Source organism: Chenopodium quinoa, unplaced genomic scaffold, assembly GCF_001683475.1.
Source record: "Chenopodium quinoa cultivar QQ74 unplaced genomic scaffold, ASM168347v1, whole genome shotgun sequence".
NCBI lineage: Eukaryota > Viridiplantae > Streptophyta > Magnoliopsida > Caryophyllales > Amaranthaceae > Chenopodium > Chenopodium quinoa.
In genome coordinates this window covers 225,229-247,871 of record NW_018743894.1, presented here as the reverse complement: position 1 = coordinate 247,871, position 22,643 = coordinate 225,229, and the positions used below count along the sequence as shown (strand labels likewise).

At 38.9% G+C, this 22,643-nt stretch overlaps 1 protein-coding gene across 1 annotated transcript; it reads left to right on the top strand.

Annotated features, from left to right (window-relative positions):
• The first annotated feature begins 15,229 nt into the window (after positions 1-15,229).
• LOC110686818 (vacuolar-processing enzyme-like) lies at positions 15,230-18,380 on the top strand. Its single transcript, XM_021863407.1, has 4 exons — positions 15,230-15,619; positions 16,487-16,685; positions 16,793-16,961; positions 17,817-18,380. The coding sequence occupies exons 2-4, from the start codon at positions 16,542-16,544 to the stop codon at positions 18,029-18,031; spliced, it is 528 nt and encodes a 175-aa protein (XP_021719099.1). The 5' UTR covers positions 15,230-15,619; positions 16,487-16,541; the 3' UTR covers positions 18,032-18,380.
• The last annotated feature ends 4,263 nt before the right edge of the window (positions 18,381-22,643 follow it).

The following is a 22,643-nucleotide window of genomic DNA, read 5'->3' as shown; positions in this document are numbered from 1 at the left end:
GCCAGTCATTGGCATTTGGCTCCTGCCATTGAAGTCTGGCGCCAGGCGCCAATTCCATCGGCTGGCGCTGATGACTTCTGGCTGGCGCCAGGTTCTGTTCTGCGACGCCAATAATTCGCCGATTTTTTGTTGAAATTTTTATTAATTCTGGAACGCGGAGATGTCGAAAAATAAAGTGGTCGCACCCGTAAAGGGTTTCCTACATATCCTTTCTTAAGGAATCAGGCCGAACGTAGCTCTCTTGAGTATCCTACTCAAGTAATTATGGGTAGTATTTTCTTAAGTTGGTCATGTTTGAGAATTCATTGCCATCCATATCAGTTAGTTTCGCTGCACCTCCTGACATGATTGTTTTGACAATGTAGGGTCCAGACCAATTAGTTCTAAATTTTCCCCTTGGGTCTAAAACATTTTTCCTTAGTGCTTTTAATACCAAATCTCCTACTTTGATATTTCTTGTCTTGACCTTCTTATTAAAATGCCTAGCCATACGAGTTTGGTAACACTGAGTATGATGTAGAGCTTCTAGTCGTTTCTCATCAAGTAGAATTAATTCTTCGTATCTTGCCCTAGTCCATTCAACTTCATCGAGTTTACTTTCTAGCGCAATGCGTAGAGATGGTATTTCTAATTCGATAGGTTGTACGGCATCCATTCCATTTACCAAGGAAAATGGCGTATTTCCTGTTGATGTACGGATTGACGTGCGATAACCCCACAACGCGAAGTGAAGCTTGTCAGGCCAATCCTTATAATTTTCTGTCATTTTCTCGATGATAGTCTTTAGATTTTTATTAGCTACTTCGACTGCTCCGTTTGCTTGAGGTCTATAAGGAGAAGATTGATGGTGTTGAATGCCATATTTTTGTAGCAATTCTTCAAATTCGGCTTGAAAGTGAGTTCCATTATCACTTATCATTTCATGTGCGACTCCATATCGACAAATAATATTTCTTTCGATAAAGAGTACTACATGTTTTGCAGTGAGTTTGGCGTATGATTGCGCTTCGACCCACTTTGTGAAGTAATCGATTGCTACTATAATAAATTCGTGGCCTCCTGTTCCTGGGGGAGTGATTTTGCCAATGATGTCAATTCCCCATGTAGAGAATGGCCATGGCGATGTGTTTGTGTAGAGAAAAGATGGAGGGACATGTTGTAAATTGGCATAAATTTGGCACTTAGGGCATCTTTTTATGTATTGATGGCAATCCCTATTCATTGTAGTCCAATAATATCCTTCTCGCATTATTTTCTAGACTAACATTTTGCCGTTTACGTGAGTGCCACAGATTCCTTCGTGAACTATTCTCATTACTCTTTGTGCATCCTTCTTTCCTACGCATTGGAGAGCTCGACCTTTAGGTACCCTTTATATAGCTCGTTGTCTATGAGTACATATTGAGAAGCCAAAAGTCTTAATGCTCGCTTTGATCTTTTGTCAGCATGAGGAGGGTATTCTCCATTGGTGACATAGTTGAGTATGTCCGTGTACCACGGTTCTTCTTCTTCTTCTTCTTCTTCTTCTTGGACTAAGTCGTCGTCTTCTATAGCCTGGATATATGCTGGTTTGTGCCTTTTTTCGATAGTTAGAGGCATTTGCTTGATTTCCGTGGGAATCCTAACCATTGAGGCTAATCTCGCCAAGGCATCGGCAAATTGGTTTTCTTCTCTAGGTAGATATGTGTATTCTACCTTCTCTAACTGATCAGTAAGAGTTTCCAGATAGGTTTGGTAAGGGGACAGGCTTTCGCTCCTTACTTTCCACCTTTTAGATATCTGATTGATGATCAAAGAAGAGTCTCCGAATATCCTTAACTTCTTTACTCCCAATGCCAAAGTTGTTTCAAGGCCTACCACGCATGCTTCATATTCAGCAGCATTGTTGGTAACGTCGAAATCAAGATTTATGGAGATTGAAACATGCTCCTCTTTAGGTGATACTAGTAGTACTCCAACGCCACATCCATTTTTGTTTGAGGCTTTGTCGAAATACAAGGTCCAAGTATCATCTTCAGTGACCATTAGGTCTTCATCTGGAAATTCATTGTCTTGCATTGGCGTCGAGTCTTCTATTGGAAAGTCTGCTAGAAAGTCTGACACCACAGATTCTTTAATAGCTTTTTGTGGCATAAACCTTACATCGAACTGGGCTAGATTGACTATCCATCTTGATATGCGTCTATTGAGTGTAGATTTCTCGAATAGATACTTGAGTGGATCTAATCGGGAGACTACGAAAACGGTATCCACCAACATGTAATGTCTTAACTTAGTTGTGGCCCACACCAAGGCGAGGCACAACTTCTCGAGCGGTGTATAGCGTGTTTCGTATTCGAGCATCTTTTTACTTAGGTAATAGATTGCGTTCTCTTTGCCTTCTATTTCTTGTGCTAGCATGACTCCCATTGTTTCTTTGGTAACCGTCAAATATAACCTAAGAGGTATTCCGGGAAGTGCTAGTGCTAATACGGGAGGATTTGCGAGATAGGATTTGATTTTTTCAAAGGCTTTTTGAAACTCGTCATCCCATATTACTGGTACATTCTTCTTTAGCTTCTTGAAAATTGGTTCACATATCATCGTCAGTTTTGATATGAACCTACTTATGTATTGCAACCGACCAATAAATCCTCGAATATGTTTCTCAGTCTTAGGTGGTGGCATTGACATGATTACTTTAATCTTGGTTGGATCTACCTCTATTCCTCTAGAGCTTATGACGTATCCCAAGAGCTTGCCTGAGGTGACTCTAAAAGCAGATTTTGATGGATTCAACCTCATGTTATATTTTCTTAGCCTTTCGAAAAATTTCCTTAAGGCTACTTGATGGCCTGGACGGTCTTTTGATTTTACAATCATGTCGTCGACATATACCTCGACTTCTTTGTGCATCATGTCATGGAGTAAGGCAGTTGCTGCACGTTGGTAAGTAGCACCCGCGTTTTTCAACTCGAATGGCATTACCGTGTAGCAGTAAGTACCCCATGGTGTTATAAAGGTTGTTTTCTCCATGTCTTCTTCTTCCATGAGAATCTGGTTGTAACCTGCGTATCCATCCATGAACGAGAGAAGCACGTGATTTGCCGTGTTATCTACCAGAATATCGATGTGTGGCAAAGGGAAGTCATCCTTTGGACTTGCCTTATTTAGATCTCGATAGTCGACACACATCCCGTCTTTCTTCGGAACTGGGATGACGTTGGCGACCCATTCGGGGTATTTGGATACCTTGATGAAACCTGCAGTTATTTGTGTTTTAACTTCTTCTTTTATTTTAAGTGCTACGTCGGGTTTCATTCGACGCAACTTTTGTTTTATAGGTTTCATTTCTGGAATTAGTGGTATAGTGTGTTGAGCTATTTCTCTATTAATGCCTGGCATATCTTCATATGACCAAGCAAATACATTGATAAATTCTTTAAGTAAGTTAATTAAATCAGTTCTTTCTTGCTTATTCAATGTTAATCCGATTTTAACTTCTCTTTTATGAGTTGAATCATTCGAGATGTCAACTGTTTCAGTTTCTTCAATTACCGGTGTTTTCTTTTTGAGTGTTTCCATTGCTTTAATAATTTCTTTGTCTTTTTCATCGTTAGTTAAGCAACGCTCGTCATCTTGGGTTAGAGGAGAGCACAAGAAGTAAGGAGAATGAGAGATATTATTATACTCTAAGATCATTACATCAAAGAGTGATATGTCCCCAGGGACTGGATCACTAACTATCCTAGGAGAAGAAACAAGTGGGGGAGGTGCTACTACTAAAGACTTATAAGATTCTAAAGGGGAAGACTCTGACTCGGACTCTGACTCAGAAGACTCTTCAAACATCGGTCCCTGTCCTGTCGTGATTGATATCTTCCGTCCGCTTGGAGTAGTCACTTTGATAGTCTTGCGCCACCCTTGCAGTGATCCTTCGGCTGGAGTAATTATCTTCGAGGGGTCGAAGCTTTCACTTTGTAGGACCGTTTGAATGAGCGAGGAGTTATCTTCTTCATAAGTTGGCTCATTCTTTTCTCGCCCAAACAATAATCCCATGACGTTAAAGTCAAAGCATGGGGGTGCTTTCTCCTTATGGACGGGAGTTGGGATATCATCAGTGAAGTAGCAATCCAAGAAAATCTCGAATCCCGGTTGTCTTATGCCGTTTACAACAAATGGCTCGGGAAATTCATGGAATGGATAGTCCTCTCCTTCTTTTATGAACTGACCATTAAGCGTAAGAGGGTACTGATCCATTGGAATTGCTTTCTTTTGAATGCGAGCGTCCCTAGGTGCTTTCAACTATTCCTGGGCTCGCTTGAGATCTTTCCGAGTCGGTTCAAAACCAAGTCCAAAAGTGTCTAACTTAGGGAGGCCAGGTGACTCCAGCGGTTTTGCTATTCCTTTCTTCTTTCTTAAAGTCATCCCAGGAAAGTGTCCTTGTTTCTTCAGCATGGCGTTGACAATCATGTTGGAATGGGGGTCATGGCAAAGAGATGTCCTTTCATCCTCCTAGATTAAGGAGACTTCTTCGTTAAAGCCCCATAGGTCTTCATCATCCTCGTCATGCTCCACATTAATAATTGTATTTTCTATGGATTTGATTCTCATTGGCGAAGCATCGATAGTGATTTGAATTCCCCCAACTATGGCTTTTACTTGCTGGTGGAGAGATGAAGGGACGACCTTTAGATCATGAAGCCAAGGGCGTCCCAACAATAAGTTGAATGAGGCTTTGATGTCCACTACTTGGAAAGTAGTAGCATGTTCTATTGCTCCTGCCGTTACATTTAGGGTAATCTTACCAAGAGCTTGACGACGAGTATTATCATAGGCTCTTATTCCTTGTGTGGACGGAGTTAAGTCTTCATCCTTTATGCCGAGCATCCTCGCAGTTCTAAGTGGACAGACATTGATAGCCAATCCATTGTCTACAAGAGTCACAGGAACATTCATTCTTTTGTAGACTACCGTGAGGTTTAATGCCTTATAATGTTTGTCACCTTCTGGAGGTAAATCTTTGTCAGAAAAGGTGATCAAATTAATCGGACTAGGAAGGTCACTTGTGAGGAAGTTGGCTAATCCCTCAGGAGTAGTGTCATAATCTATCCCGATTTTATCCAAGGCATTCATTACAGCCAACCTATGCTCTCGAGATGTTGCCAGAAGTTTTCCACACATTCATCTCAACTTTTGTCTTCTTAAACTGTTTAACAATGTCATTGTCTTCGATGATAGGTATGGGAACTTGATGTACGGTTGGCATAGGTTGTGTTGAAACGGGAGGTTGCATTCTCCCAAATCTTGTGAGGACATCTATTGATGAATCTTCTTCAGCCCAAATGTCATCTGTGGTGTATGACATAGAAGGTGAAGGTCCTACTATGTCCTTTAGGTAGACATCTTCTTCATCACTGTCCCAAACTCCATTAATAGTTGTATCCTCTTCTTGTTGATCTTGGACTAGTTTCTTTTCATCAATCATTTTCTGTACCAAATCCTTAAATTTGAAACAGTTTTCTATAGTGTGACCCCCCGATTGATGATACTGACAGTAATATCTATCTGTCCTTTTTAATTACTCAAATGGTCTCGGTTCGAGAGGTTTGACGTCGCCACTCTCGGAGAGAATTTCGAACATTTGCGCATATGGGATCCCAATTGGAGTGTAGATTCTATTGCTCTTCTTGGGTTTTTCAGTGACTTGTAAAAAAAAGTGCTTTGCCTCATAAGTCGTTTTCACTGGTGTGAATTCTCTTTTAGGTTCTTCTTTTGGAAGTGGAAGCTCATCATATTTCTTATGAAGTTCGTTCATAACTTTGAGAGCTTCACGTAGTAACTGCGATGCCTCCTTCATATACAGTGTGAGCAATTGTATATCTTCCTTATTTGCCGGTTCTGGAAGGCTGTCTTTGACATCGAAAAAGATCTCCTCTTCTTTTTCTATGGTATTGATTTCTTTGACAGGTTTAATGAGAGACGAGGGGTCAATCTCGTTTTCTTCATCGGAGATAGCTAGGGTATGAGCTAGAGGAGCATTGTCGATTCTTGGCTTCTTACTGGCAGGGGGCAACGACAGTTTGTTATTGTCGATTAGGTCTTGGATGGCTTCCTTAAGCTTCCAACAACTTTCAGTGGAATGGCCCCTACCTTGGTGATACTTACAGTGTGAATTAGAGTTCCAGTTAACCGACCTCTTCTCAACTGGTGGGTCCCCAAATGGTCCAATGGGAGTTATGAGACCTTTTGCATTTAATCGATCGAATGCGGTGTCATAACTCATGCCAATAGGAGTGAAGCTCCTCCTAAACGGTTTCTTCTGTCCTTGTTGTTCATGGCAAGAACTTCTCCTAAATTAAAGGTGCTAACATTATTTGAGTGGGCGGTTTTGGAAGAAGAAGGATTGTCGTTCTTTTTTCCTTTCCAGCCACTGTTTCAGTTATTGTTGGCAGCTTTTGACTTAGCCAAGTCATCTTCAATATTGATCCCAATGTCATAAACGGACTTGAAGGTATGGAGATTATTTTGATATTTGAGATGCTTGGAATATTTTTCTTTGAGATTCTTGATAAACAGTCTCACAGACTCTTTTTCATTTGGCACCTCAATCATCTTAGCTGAGGTTTCTCTCCACTTGTTAAAGAGAGAGGTGAAGCCTTCATTCTCTTTCTGTTTGAGGATTTCATGTTCTCTATGGTCAGTCTTGACTTGAATGTTGCACTTGTACCTATCAACGAAAGCTTTTGCTATAGACTCCCAGGTAGAGGTCTTTTCTTTCTCGAGAGAAAAGAACCATTGTTGGCAAACGGTCTCAAGAGATAGTGAGAAAAGAGAAGGGAAGACCTTCTTATCGATACCCTTGATACTCATTATTGTTTCAAACGCTCTTAAATGAAAGTAAGGGTTGTCAATTGCTCTGAATTTTGGGATGTCGTTGGCGTTGAACTTCTGCGGAAGAAGATCTTTGTCCACCGAGACCCCTTGTGATGTAAGCTCTTGAAATTTATAGTCGCTGGAAAACTTGCTTAAACTCTCTTGCATGACGTCCATTTGTTGTTGCTTCACGGGATCGTCGATCCTAAGTGCGAGAAGCTTCAGTGTCTTAGTCTCAGTAGCCAGTTGGTTCTTAAGATCATTGACTTCTTCTTGAGTTGCCATTATAGTCTTAGCTTTTCTCGTGCGAGCTATGGGTTTGTCAAAAAGTTGGACTTGCACGAAGAGATTATTTTTTATTAATCGTCCTTCTTTTCTTGACCACGCGCTGTAAATTAAACCATTTTGCGTTTTAATTACTTGACTCGAATCAACTTGACTTTATGGTTTATTTTAAGGGAAAAAGAAATAAAAAGGGTGCATGTTTTTGGCAAAAATAATGTACATATTTTTAGGGAAATAAGTATTATTATTTTTATTGGAGGATTAATATCCGACTTACCCCCCTAAAAAAAATGACGGAAAAACGCGCACACAAGACTCTCTGAAACATGGTCAAAGTACGTGTATGGGTGTGTGCGTTGAGTGTAAGTGACATGCTTGGACTCTTGTGTAAGACCATGGGACTTAGTGCCTAAACTCGATCATTGATTCAATTAAACATTATTGACAGCAAAATTAATCGAATTAAACAGAAAACTGATTAATTATACCCTAGGTGATGACTCGACCAATAATTCGAACTGTCGGCCAAGCGACAGGACTGGCGTCACACTGTGGAGCTTGGCGCCAGACAACATAGCTGTCGTCAGGCGCTACACTCTATAGGGCGGCGCTACAGCTCAGACCTTGGCGCCAATATTTGAGCTTCGGTCTGGGACTGTTTTCGGTGTTATTAGTCAACTGGGGTATGCCTAAAGTCGTACTAGGTCAATTCCGATTAAAAAAATTAGACTTTATTGACTCAAATTAATTAATTAATTAATTAGGCAAAGTTCTTTAAGTCATTAATTTATTTAGTCTCAACACAAGTCAACAAACGGTTAAGAGAAACATAGAATATATATGCACAACAAATAATGCACAATTAGTCAAGTAGGCACAATATGATGCAATGAGTTCGCAACCTAACCATGGCTCTAGTTCTATAAAGTTTAGGATATCGTTTAGTCAAAGAGGGTCCATGGTTAATTGTCCGGATGCACCGCGCGGAAGCCTAACCGTGAAGGGTTGGCGCGAGTGGATGGGACACCGCGAGTTTTAGAAAAAACTCGCTTCCACAGTTTGGTGAATTCAACATCTCGGATGTACACTTTGTTGCACGGAGCATTCAATCCGGTAGATGGAGCATGCATTCCCAGAGGGTTATGTCCATATGTGGAACACATATGGGTTTCAGAAAAGTGAGAAAAAATTCAATCAGGAAGTAGGATCGAGCAAACAATACGAAAAACAGGTCGAAATTAGAACGCATATTTCTTGCTCGGTATTGGGGAAAATTGGCGCTAACAATCAAAGACTGGCGCCAGTTTTTAATTGTAGCGCCTGGCGCCAATACTGGTGTCTGGAGCTACGGTTAAAATGCTGCTCTGGCCCCTAGTTGTGAAAGATATTTCTCAAATTTCCTACGTGTAAAATCCTATGTTTTTAACTCATTACGGATGGTCTTTCAAATGAGATCTTTTTTATGCATATGACGATAATGTTAATCAAAATTACGCACATGAAATACTTAGAACGTTTCGAGTCTCATCCACTCATTCTAAATCATTGCCGAAACAAATTCAGGAATTAAAATAGAAATCCTCCCAAGTGGAGTCGCCAAAAACTGTAGGGAATAATTTCAAGCCTTTAAATCCCACTAGCTTGAACCCCACTGTGATCATACACTAAAGTACGGTGGCGTCCAAAAGGGAAGAAGATAGAGCAAAAGAGTCGCCAACAAGTTTTTTAGGAACTTGTAAACCGTTCACGAGGTGAAGGTTACACCCCTTAACGATCCAAGAGATCGTCAACTCCATAAGGTCATGAACCAAATAAGGGTTCGGGGATGAAGGTACAAATCCAACATAAAAGAGATTAAACCTGCCCTAATAATAGGCCTCTACTTTATTCTGATCGTATTCATGTGCGCTTTCCGACTAACATACAATCAATAGGATTAACCCTAAACCTATTTATCTATGTTGGTTGAATATAATGCACAAACAAATCTATTATTGGTGATCACTTGAATTATAATCAAATTAAACCTAAACAAGATTATAAATATCTTATTAAGCGTGATTACAAGTACAAATTCCCTTTAAACATGCATAAAAGGTGTGATAAAGCAATAAAAATATCAAGCAACATAATAAATCAATATCATGAATAATAATTATTTATCATAATCATGTTCATGTTAATATTAAAGCATAATAAACATAGCAAGATCCTAGGCATGATACTAACAAGATTAATAACAAACCATAGCATGTCACTAAACATTAAAAATCAAATCTTTAACCCTAACATGATACTAACAATCATAAATATTAGGAAGAACATAGAAAGCATCATAACAATCATATTTAATATTAAAATTACCCTAGACATGTTACTAGGAATATCATAATAACAATGTAAACATGATTTCTACATCATAATATCAATAAAAACCATTAAATTACTTACTTTGATGCCTTGTACCTCTTTCTAATAAGAAAATACACACGTTAGTAACTTCAAGGAAAATAATAAATCAACAATTAAATTAAATAATTGAAATAGAGATTTGAGACCAAACCTTCATAAATTAAAACCTTTCACGTCTAGGGCGAAGGCAACTTCGAATATGGCTAGGTGTTTCTAGATCTTCTGAATGCGGAATTTTGTATGAAAAAGCAAAGGTTTAGAAGAACGAATTGAATGTTTTAAGAGAGATGAATGATTTAGAGAATGCTAAAGAATTAATGATTGTTGATGATTGAAAACGAAGTTTTTAATACGATATTTATAGAGAAAATCATCCAAAAAGATAAATTAACAAAACAGAGTCTGACGCTCAGAAAACAAAACTGGCGCCAACCCTGGCTAGCTGGCGCCAGACACCACCACTAGCGCCAGGCGTCAATGGCTAGCGCCAGGCGCCAGGCGCCAGGCCTGGTTCCATGCGCCAAGGCTTGGGGTTAGGCGCCAAGCCTGATTCCAACGCGTTTTCGAAAATCCGATAAGTTTACCGTACTGGAAGATAAAATATAATTTCCTCAAAAATGCTATTTGATTTTGATTAAAACTCTGAAAAATCAACAAAAGTCAATTTATCAATGCTAATTGAATTAGGAATGAAAAGAACCATCTAGAAGATTCTAGAAGACTAAAACCATTCTTAATTGCATTAGGAATGATAAATCATATTAGGCCCTCCCCTAGATCATTGGGCCGTACATAAAGCTCAAATCGGACCCAGTTTGGTAAATTGGCCATAACTTCCTCAATATTCATCGGAATTGGGCTTATAATAAATCGTTGGAAAGGTCTTTGCAAGCCCCATCCAACTACACTACTATTGGACCCATATCATGGACCAATCAAACTGGATTGGTTGTTCTCTTAAAATAAGTTTTCAAAAACAAAGAGAAGAGAAAAGAAAATAAAACTTTCCGCAACACTAGACCTTCCACACTTTCACTTCATTCGATTATGATTCGACGTGAAAGGTACTCATCAATGGGTTTGGTTTTGGGGAGACACATTTGGGTGTCTACAATATCCATCACAAAAGGGCAAGGACCGATGTTTGAAGAGTCGTCTGAGTCAGAGTCGGAGTAAGAGTCTTTCCCCCTAAAGTCTTCTAAGTCCCTAGTAGTAGCACCTTCCCCTCCTATTTCTTCTCCTAGAATAGTTAGTGATCAAATCCCTGAGGATATATCACTCTTTGATGTAATGATCTCAGAGTATAATAATTTCTCCTCCTTATTTCTCGTGTTCTTCTCTAACCCAAGATGACGAGCATTGCTTAACTAACAATGAAAAAGACAAAGAAATTATTAAAGCAATGGAAACACTCGAAAAGAAAACACCGGTAATTGAAGAAACTGAAACAGTTCATATATCAAATGATTCAACCCATAAAAGAGAAGTTAAAATCGGATTAACACTAAATAAACAAGAAAGAACCGATTTAATTAACTTACTTAAAGAATTTATCGATGTATTCGCTTGGTCATACGAAGATATGCTAGGCATTAATAGAAAAATAGCTCAACACACTATACCACTAATTCCAGGAATGAAACCCGTAAAACAAAAGTTACGTCGAATGAAACCCGACGTAGCTCTTAAAATAAAAGAAGAATTTCAAAAACAAATAACTGCAGGTTTCATCAAGGTATCCAAATACCCCGAATGGGTCGCCAACGTCGTCCCAGTTCCGAAGAAAGACGGAAGGGTAAGAATGTGTGTCGACTATCGTGATCTAAATAAGGCAAGTCCAAAGGACGACTTCCCTTTGCCACACATCGATATACTGGTAGATAACATGACAAATCACGCGCTTCTCTCATTCATGGATGGGTACGCAGGTTACAACCAGATTCTCATGGTAGAAGAAGACATGGAGTAAACAACTTTTATAACACCATGGGGCACTTACTGCTACATGGCAATGCCATTCGGGTTGAAAAACGCGAGTGCTACTTACCAACGTGCAATAACTGCCTTACTCCATGACATGATGCATAAAGAAGTCGAGGTATATGTAGACGACATGATTGTAAAATTAAAAGACCGTCCAGGCCATCAAATAGGCTTAAGGAAATTTTTCGAAAGGCTAAGAAAATATAATATGAGGTTGAATCCAGCTAAGTGCGCTTTTGGAGTCACCTCAGGCAAGCTGTTGGGATATGTCATAAGCTCTAGAGTAATAGAGGTAGACCCAACCAAGATCAAAGCAATCATGTCAATGCCACCGCCCAAGACTGAGAAACAGATTCGAGGATTTATTGGCCGATTGCAATACATAAGTAGGTTCATATCAAAATTGACGACAATATGTGAACCAATCTTTAAAAAGCTGAAGAAGAATGTACCAGTGATATGGGATGACGAGAATAATATCTCGCAGATCCTCCCGTATTAGCACCAGCACTTCCCGAAATACCTCTTAGGTTATATTTGACGGTTACCAAAGAGACAATGGGAGCTATGACAGCACAAGAAGTAGAAGGTAAAGAGAATACAATCTACTATCTAAGAAAAAAGATGCTCGAATACGAAGCACGCTATACAGCAATCGAGAAGTTATGCCTCGCCTCGGTGTGGGCCACAACCAAATTAAGACATTACATGCTAGTGCATTCCGTCTTTGTAGTCTCCCGACTAGATCCACTAAAGTATCTATTTGAGAAATCTACACTCAATGCACGCATATCAAGAAGGATAGTCAATCTAGCCTAGTTTGATGTAAGCTTCATGCCACAAAAAGCTATCAAAGGATCCGTGGTGTCAGACTTTCTAGCAGATTTTCCAATAGAAGAATCGACGCCAATACAAGACAACGAATTTCCAGACGAAGACCTAATGGTTACTAAAGATGATACTTGGACCTTATACTTCGACGGAGCCTCAAACCAAAAGGGATGTGGCGTTGGAGTATTGCTAGTATCACCTAAAGAAGAGCATGTTCCAATCTCCATAAAGCTCGGTTTCGACGTTACCAACAATGCTGCTGAATATGAAGCATGCGTGGTAGGCCTTGAAACAACTTTGGCATTGGGAGTAAAAAAGTTAAGGATATTCGAAGACTCTTCTCTAATTATCAATCAAATATCTAAAAGGTGGAAAGTAAGGAGCGAAAGCCTAGCCCCTTACCAAACCTATCTGGAAACTCTCACCGATCAGTTAGAGAAGGTAGAATACACATATCTACCTAGAGAAGAAAACCAATTTGTCGATGCTCTGGCAACACTAGCCTCAATGGTTAGGATTCCCACGGAAATCGAGCAAATGCCTCTAACCATAGAAAAAAGGCACAAACCGGCATACATCCAGGCTATAGAAGACGACGAAGTAATCCAAGGCGAAGAAGAAGAGGAAGAAGAACCATGGTACACGGATATACTCAATTATGTCACTAAAGGAGAATACCCTCTCCATGCTGACAAGAGAGCAAAACGAGCATTAAGGATTTTGGCTTCCCAATATGTACTCATAGACAACGAGCTACATAAAAGGGTACTTAAGGGTCGAGCTCTCTTATGTGTAGGAAAAAAGGATGCACAAAGAGCAATGTGGATAGTCCAAGAAGGAATCTGTGGCACTCATATAAACGGTAAAATGTTAGTCCAAAAAATAATGCGAGAAGGATATTATTGGACTACAATGAATAGGAATTGCCATCAATATGTAAAAGGATGCCCTAAATGCCAAATTTATGCCAATTTACAACATGTTCCTCCATCCTTGCTCTACACCTACATATCACCATGGTCATTCTCTACATGGGGAATCGACATCATTGGCAAAATCACTCCCCCAGGAACAGGAGGCCACAAATATATCTTAGTAGCGATTGATTACTTCACAAAGTGGGTCGAAATGCAATCATACGCTAAACTCACTGCAAAACATGTAGCAATCTTTATCGAAATAAATATTATTTGTCGATACAGAGTCCCACATGAAATGATAAGTGACAATGGAACTCACTTTCAAGCCGAGTGTGAAGAATTGCTACAAAAATACGGCATTCAACATCATCATTCTTCCTCTTATAGGCCTTAAGCAAATGGAGCAGTCGAGGCAGCTAATAAAAACCTAAAGACTATCATCGAGAAAATGACAGAAAATTACAAGGATTGGCCTGACAAACTTCACTTCGCATTGTGGGGTTACCGCACGGCAATTCGCACATCAACAGGAAATACGCCATTTTCCTTGGTATATGGAATGGATGCCGTACAACCTGTCGAACTAGAAATACCGTCTCTACGCATCGCGCTAGAAAGTAAACTCGATGAAGTTGAATGGACTAGGGCAAGGTATGAAGAATTAATTCTACTCGATGAGAAACGACTAGAAGCTCTGCATCACACTCAGTGTTATCAAACTCGCATGGCTAGGCATTTTAATAAGAAGGTTAAGACAAGAAACATCAAAGTAGGAGACTTGGTGTTGAAAGCATTAAGGAAAAATGTTTTAGATCCAAGGGGAAAATTTAGACCTAATTGGTCTGGACCCTACATTGTCAAAACAATCTTGTCAAGAGGTGCAGCAAAACTAACTGATATGGATGGCAATGAGTTCTCAAACATGACAAATCTTGACCAACTTAAGAAATACTACCCATAATTACTTGAGTAGGATACTCAAGAAGGCTACGTTTGGCCTGATTCCTTAAGAAAGGATACGTAGGCAACTCTTTACGGGTGCGGCCACCTTATTTTTCGACATTCTCGCGCCCCGGAATTAATTAAAAATTCGACAGAAATTGGTAAAATATCGGCGTCGCAAAGTAAGCTCTAGCGCCAGCCAACAACCATCAGCGCCAGCCGATGGAATTGGCGCCTGGCGCCAGACTTCCCTGGAAGGCGCCAATTCACAGACAAATTCTGGGCAAATTTCGGTGTTTTTTGGAAAATTTTCAACTTCCGTACTCGAAGAATTTCTGGAAAATTAATTATTTCGGTTTTCATTGCTTTAATAAAATAAATTTAAAGTAAATAATTTAATTAAAAGCTGAAATTTCATTGATAAAATAAAATTACATTATTGATGAAATTTTAATAAAGCTGAAATAAATTAACTTTAAATAAAAATATGAACTAAGTCTAATAAATTGAAAATAAGCAATGCTCCTAATCTTTCTTTTCTTTCCTAGCCCTTTTCCAATTTTTATCTGCTTCCTCCTCTTCATCCATAACCTTAGCTAGTAGGCATCCTTTAGAGGACCTACATTCAATTTTAGAGTAGATGGTCTCCCCTTCAGCTAGGACTCCATGCTTCTTTTCTACCCAATCTTTTTTCTCTGTGGTGTCAGCTTTCCTTTCACTAGTGGAAAAAATCTCATTCGTAACACGATATTCGTAACGGGCAAAGCTTTGCCCGTTACAATTAAGATATTCGTAACGGGCAAAATAGTGTCCGTTACGAATACTTATTTATTTGTAACGGGCAAAATAATGTCCGTTACAAATACGTATGTAATTGTAACGGACAAATTAGTGCTCGTTACAAATAAATAAGTATTCGTAATGGACACTATTTTGCCCGTTACGGATACTATATTACACGTAACATACATATTGTGCCCGTTACAAATGCCCAAAATTGACCCAAAATATGAGAGGAGCCCAGTATTTGGCTCTTTAGGGTTTCACCCAAATGCCCAAACTATGCCGTCATTCACCTCTTTCTCTCTCATCACTCCCTCACTCCCTCTCTCTCTCCTCTCCTCTTCTCTCCTCCCCGTAATTCAACAATCTTGCCCATCAATCTCAGGCCCTCTCTCGTCTCATTTCAAAATCATGCCCTCTCTCCTCTACTCCATCAATCGATCTTCCCCTTCCATTGTTGGAACGACGAGAGAGAGAAATGGTTAAATTGACTGGGGTTGTGCCGGATCTCCTTCAATCCGCCCTTCCACCGCCTTCCGCCGCCCTCCTTCACCGCTTCTCCTTAATCTCGCCCGCAATTTTCGCCGCCTCTCTTTCACTAACCCTAGGTACCAATTTTATAATTTAATGATTATTATTTTTTATGTTTGAATTTCTGGATTCGTTTTTTATTTTTTTAATATACGGGTTTGTTTAATCAAATTTGTGTGACTTGATTTGGATGATTGATGGGTTTGTGTTAATTTTGCTGGATATTTTGTTGTGTATATTAGTTAATTTAAACATTTGAAATCACCTAGGTTTTTTTTATTTGATTAGTTCTTTTTTATTTCATTGATTTTGATCTATTTGTTGCTATCTCTGTTTTTACTGGATTAATTAATTTAAACAGTTGAAATCAATTAGGAAATTTTAAATTGACTGATTGATAAACTGAATTTTCAGGGTTTGTGATTTTGTGTTTTGAATCCTTGTTTTTGTTGTAAAGTTTGTAAATATTACTTGATTTGGAATTTTATGGTTTATCATGTTAGGGTAATGATATGTTTTTATATATGTAATGTTGCAAATTGATAGCTTCTGCTAGTTTGTTCTTCTAATTAGGTTAAAAAAAAGTAGTGGGTTTTGTTTAATTATCATAATTTATGTTATATTTGAGATTTTTGGGAGGAATTTAGCCACAGTAGTATAGCATATGTTTACTTAATACTTTTTTTCTTATAATTCTGCTATCCTTCAGCCTAAAATATGTATACTCAACAGTGCAATCGTTAACCTATCCCACAGGCTTGGGAAATTTTTAGTAATTGATTTCATAAGAAAATAGTTTTTTTTTTTTTTTACATGTTACACTTCATTTTAGATCAAAAGATGCTTAACTTACATAAATTGGTCAATTCTGAATCTTGGACTTGTATCTATAATCTATGTCTGTCACTACTCAATAATCACCAACTTCTCTTACAATATGAAAGATCAAAGGAGGAACCTGAGGAGAAGCATAAGATTCTTAAAGAGATAACTGAGACTATGAAGCATAGAAGCCACCTTGACAGCAGCATTGAATTGATCGGAAAACTTTTATTTGGACTAAACAATGGTCCTTCGGTCCTACACGCAAAGCCAAGCCGTGGAATGCCGCTTGTGGATGATTGGGATTGCTTGAAATCAATGGTAATTAATTAAATTTGTATTCTTGGTTGATTTCATAGTAACAGGACATGTAGCTAAATTTCTGTTATTTTGAACTTAATTAACTGTGAAAACTTTCATATCTTTAGGTTCGGGTGTTTGAGAAAGAATGTGGGACCTTAACTCAATACGGGATGAAACATATGCAGGCCTTTGCAAACATCTGCAACAAGGATATTCCGCTATCAGTAATGCAAGAAGCTTGTGTTGCAGCTTGTAGTGGCCACAACTCTGGCCAGTGGCATCCATCATTCCATGGTTATAGTGCTTAAATGGCTTTTCAGTTGTTATATAATGCTATATATTACTGTATCATATGTGTGAATGTGTTGTTAGACGGTTAGACTAGACCACAACATGGTGATATACTACGGTCCAGAAAGTGACTACTGTGTAGTGTGTTATGTGGTCAATTGCCCAGCTTACGTGCTTAATCAATGCATTTGTTCATAAATATTTTTCATAATTGGCACTTTCATGGGGTATGGACTATGCCCACTATGGTCCCTTAGGACCCTTACCCCAAGACGTGAGGTCGAATTCTACCTCTTGGTTTTCCCCATGTAGATTCGATTGGGATGTTTTAACGAGCATGAGTTCAATAATGTAGGTTATATATACTCATGCTTGAAGCAAAGATTAGATGTCTTAGTCCTAAGACAAAATAGTCACTTTGCAACATTACTTTTATTCAAGGAGTAATTATAAAAGTAAAAAGCGGGTTGGTGGGAAATAGATTTGAGTTCATCATATATTCTTGTGAGTTTTGCTCAGTTAGTTTAGGACTTTAGGTTCATGCTTTATTTGACCTTAAGTATCTGTGAAAGCCCATGATAAATGAACACTGGCTGTGGTTTGCAATTGTTTGAATTTTGGTGTACTATTTTTAAGTGGAGAAAAGCTGCTGATTGAATTATTGGGTGCAGAGTAAATTATAATTGGGGGACATATCAGTCAAACATCTGTATGTGATGTGTATTGATCTGTTACTTTTACCTTTTTTATTTTTATTTTGTTTTTTTATGCTTTATCCTAGATATTAGGCAGCCATTTCCTAATATCTTTCTCTGTATCATATTATGTATTATTGTCCTAATCTCATGTAATATATAGGAGAGGTTTTCTATCCAGATTGGACATCTTTCAAGTTCAAGCAAGTGACCTGTCTGGTAGTTCTTTGGAAAACAGTCCTCATAGTTTTAGAGATGATCAAACTCAGGCTAACAGCACAAATGAGGGCATTGACAATACTCATGTACCAAATGATCCTCAGATTGAGGTTCTTGATAGTGCTAAAGTACAGAATGAGCTTGCAAATGAGATCCTAGATGATGCTCAACAAAATGAGTCTGCAAATGAGATGTAAATCAGTCGAGAGGGCAGTGGGACTTGTGAACAAAGTGATATTGAAGGAAATGCTGGTGTTGGTCCATCTGCTGATGTAAATCAGTCGAGAGGGCAGTGGGCACATTAATTTACAACAATTGGAAGTTCAAGCTGAAATGACGCTGGAGCTTGCCTCAGATGCGGAGAATAGATTAGAGACAATTACGAATTTTTTGAGATGTAAATTTAAAATTTGATGTGCCATATTTTGATAATGTTTGTGTGCCTTTGTGGCATGGAAATCAGTATTTGGGTTTTTGGTTGTTCATTATTATAAATGATAATTTGAAATGTCAATGGAAAAGGAAAAGGGGTATTTGTAACAAGCACCTTTTGTGCATGTTACAAATACCCCTAATATTTTGATTTTTCAAGACATTATTCGTAACGGGCAGTCAAAGTGTCCGTTACAAATAATGGCTATTTGTAACTCGCAGTCAACATGTCCGTTACAAATACCTGGCTATTCGTAACGGGCAGTCAACTTGTCTGTTACAAATACCTGATTATTCGTAACGGGCACTTAACCTGCTCGTTACAAATACCTGGATATTCGTAACGGGCACTTAACCTGCCCGTTACAAATAACTAGTTATTCGTAACGGACAAGTGGCCGTTACGAATAATATTTCTATCCGTAACGGCGGTATTTGTAACGCCCGCTGCCCGTTACGAAAAGCCTATTTTTTCCCGTTACGGATAGGCTTTTTTCCACTAGTGTTTTTCCTTTATCTTTGGTAGTACTTTTCTTCCTAGGCATTGAAGGTATTCTGAATCCAATTCTTTCACCTAAGCGTTCCTTGGCGGGAATCACCCTGTCACCTAGACGACTCTTCACCTCAGTTCTACCCTGATTTTTCTTTGAATCCTTCGAAGGTTTCTTCAGCAACCACTTCTTCACATCATTGGGAAAAGAAGGAGGAACATTTTGGGCAATCACTTCCCATAAAGGTCTAGCACTCCAATAAGCATCAAATCTATCTACTTCCTGAGAGACAGGGTACTCATAGGGTGGACGAAGATCCCAGGAAGGAATATTCTGAAGCAAGCCGTATTGTCTTTTTACCTTGCAGGGATAATAATAAGTCATACAAGACAAACTTGGAAGACGACAGAAAGGTTGCTTGTTGACACCAACCATCCTTTCTATTTTCCACCATGGGACGACCCACTTGATAGCAAAATTGCAAGATTCAAAGACCTTTCTCCACCCATGGCGCCCAATTTTAGGGAAGCGTTTCTTCCTTCTTACGAAGCAATTGGGAGTGTACTTCTCGATATTTTCCGGAGGGCTAATTAATTCTATCCTTTACATTAGCCACATCTGTAAAAATTGCAATGCAAATAAATTATTATTACAATACAAAAATATATTTTTTGATTTCTATAATTAAAAATATTATTTTTCTACCTGTAATAAAATTGGAGAGCCGCGAAAAGGTGCTTTTGGGTTCCTTTTCAATTCATCAAGACTAATCATAGTCTCTCTAACTATCAATGGCATTGGATTTCTCCCTGATTCAATTTGTTCTAGTACGGTGGTTATAATTGATTGACCTTCATTATTTTTACCACTACTAAGAAAAAATTGATTAAGCACGCAAAATAAGAAAGCCCTTCTTCTATATATATGAAAAGATTCAGAAAGAGGCTTATCAAAATAATGGAGTGCAAATTCTTTTAAATTAACCATGTTTCCATATACTATTTTTTATAAATCCCTTTCTTTTAAATTGAAGAAGCGTTCAAAATCCTTGTAATAATATGCATCAACTCTAGGGATTACTATGAGGTCTATCGCAGGGAAACCTAAAATAGCACCAAATTCTTCTGGCAAAGGGCTAATCTCATCATACCCTATTCTAAAGCAATGAGTATCAACATTCCAAAATTCTAGAGCGGTATGAATGAAATCTAAGTCAAGATCTACCCCTTTTATGCCATAAATACCCCCCAAGTGAAACAAATCTAATTCTTTTCTGTCTCTAGCATTAAGAGATCGACACCATTCATGGGTGTATTGGGTGAAAGTTTTGGTGACTAGAGACATGATATTATTTTTCTAAGGTCAAGAATTATTTTATTCGCTGGAATTACGAAAGATTCGGCTGAGGCAAGGGGCTATTTATGCACGATTTACGAGCAGTTTTAATCAGGATGAAATACGGAAACAGCGCCAATTGGCGTCAGACTCCGTAATTGGCGCCAGACGCCAAGGCTTGGCGCCACACGCCAAGTGTAGCGCCTAGCGCTACACCCAATTGCGTGGCGCCAACTGGCGCCAATATGCCACGTCATTCGCGCTTTCTTAAATTGCGTTTTTACCTTAATCCGATTCGACTAATGACTTTACGGCCCCGATTATCTTTTCTAAACTTTGTTTAATTAATATAGTTATTATATTATTATTATCTTATTCTTTTTGGATTTTATTTAGATTAATTTCCAAAATTTGTTATACACACAAGATTTTATTTGATTTTTCCTTTTTTCATTTTTCTTTTTTTGGGGAAGAGAGTCGGATACCCTCCATCAATAATAAAAATGACGGAATTTTTGCGCAAAATTGTTTGTCACACTTTTCTTGCACACACAAACATGCACATAATAATAGCAAACATAATTAAACTCATAATAAGTATGTATATACAAAATATGTCTAAAAATGAGTTTAACTAACAGGCAAAGTTCTATACAAAGTCAAATAATAAAAAGCACAGGTACAAATCACTTCGCGCAAGAGCTGACAAAGAAATAAGTCAGTAAACATGCATAATATATGTGGACAAAATTTGCAAATAAATGAGCTTACTCGAGTCTGGTGGCGAGATATCGACCGCTCTATGAAGCGCGGCCGAGGAAATCATCTCCCCAATCGGCCTATATGTCCCTTGGTAGTGGATAGACATACGAGGTGGCACGAACTCAGCAGTATCGTCCTGATAAAGCAAAACCAAGTCTGTGAAGCATTACTTGGGGGCTACTTAAAGATAAGAGCCGAAAAGGCGTACCGTCACATTCTCAGCCGGTACAGGAACTGGAGCTAGGAGCTAACAACGGCAGTAGCTCCTCTACACAGCATCGACCAGGGGTCGTGCAAGATCACCAAAGGGGACTAGTTCTCTCTGACATGCTCAAACAACCTCGCAGCACCAGAACACTCAACCACTCGCTGGGGTTGTTCTATCTTCTTGCAACATTTTTTCGGGTTCCTTGGTACGCCAGTTAGCCCCTTTAAGCAATTTGACATGATTTTTAGTAATCGGCTTGATTTCATAAAGTGATCGACCTGATGAAAGATCGTCTCACTTAGCTTAAAGTGCCTAAGCATTGGCTCATTGACAAAAGGCGCCGACATACTAGTTCATTCGCAAAAGTCACTGATATAGTGGTTCATACGCAAAAGGCACCAGCATACTGGTTCATTCGCAAAAGGGCACCGACGTACAGGTTCAAAGCAACGAAAGCGCCGACGTACAGGCATAGCGAGAGCAAAGTTCAAGAGAGCTTTTAAAGATCGACAAGCGGAGATCTTCGGTAATTTCCTTTGGAAAATTATCGCATCAAATGAGGATGGCGTCAAGTGAGGATATCTTCGACGGCATTCCCTAGCTTGCGGAAAGTTGTCACAAACAACTGAAGGTAATTTCAGGAAAAGTTGTCTTCGATCGTGTTCCCTTAGGCGTGGAAGATGGTCATAATGCGGAAGGAGATTGTTTCAAGAGAAATAATCTTCGATAGTATTCCCTTGGTCATGGAATATTATCAATGCGGATGAGGATTGTTTCAAGAGAAGCAATCTTCGATAGTATTCCCTTGGACGTGGAATATTATCAACGCAGATGAGGATTGTTTCAAGAGAAATAATCTTCGATAGTATTCCCTTGGACGTGGAATATTATCAATGCGGAGAGGATAGTTCAGGCGAAGCAATCTTCTATATTGGAAGCAGTTACGGGCGTAGCGGTTTTAAAGCGGGATGGCATTCTCTAGCTTGTAGGAGGTCATCAAACAACAGTGAAGCGACAATAATCGGTTACTTTCAGAGACGTGTGCTCAACGGTGCAAGATACGCGTTTCTTAACTCTTTTATCTGTTTAACTAACGCTAGTTTGTAGGTATCGGCGTTACAAGAGTGATTTAGGATCGCAAAACGTTCTGAATCATTCTCCGTCCCTATCGATAATTTGACTTTCGTTTTCGGAACTTGTGTTTCTCCAAAACTCAATCAAAGTGGGGGCTTATGTAGACACCCATTTGTGTATCCCCAAAACCAAACCCAGTGATGAGTACCTTTCGCGTCGAATCATAATCGAATGAAGCGAAAGTGTGGAAAGTCTAGTGTTGCGGATAGTTTTAATTTCTTTTCTCTTCTCTCTGTTTTTGAAAAATTATTTTAAAAAAAAAGCTAATCCAGTTTGGTTAGTCCATTATATGGGTCCAATAGTAATGTAGTTGGATGGGGCTTGACAAGAGCTTTCCAACGATATATTATAAGCCCAATTCCGATGAATATTGAGGAAGTTATGGCCAATTTACTGAACTGGGCCCGGT

Bases quoted from the DNA above. Each gene is read 5' to 3' on its own strand.
- LOC110686818 (XM_021863407.1), top strand. From the start codon at position 16,542: ATGAAGCATAGAAGCCACCTTGACAGCAGCATTGAATTGATCGGAAAA. The intron at 16,686-16,792 runs GTAATTAATTAA...TCATATCTTTAG, and splicing joins GGGATTGCTTGAAATCAATG to GTTCGGGTGTTTGAGAAAGA. The intron at 16,962-17,816 runs GTTATAGTGCTT...TGTAATATATAG, and splicing joins GTGGCATCCATCATTCCATG to GAGAGGTTTTCTATCCAGAT.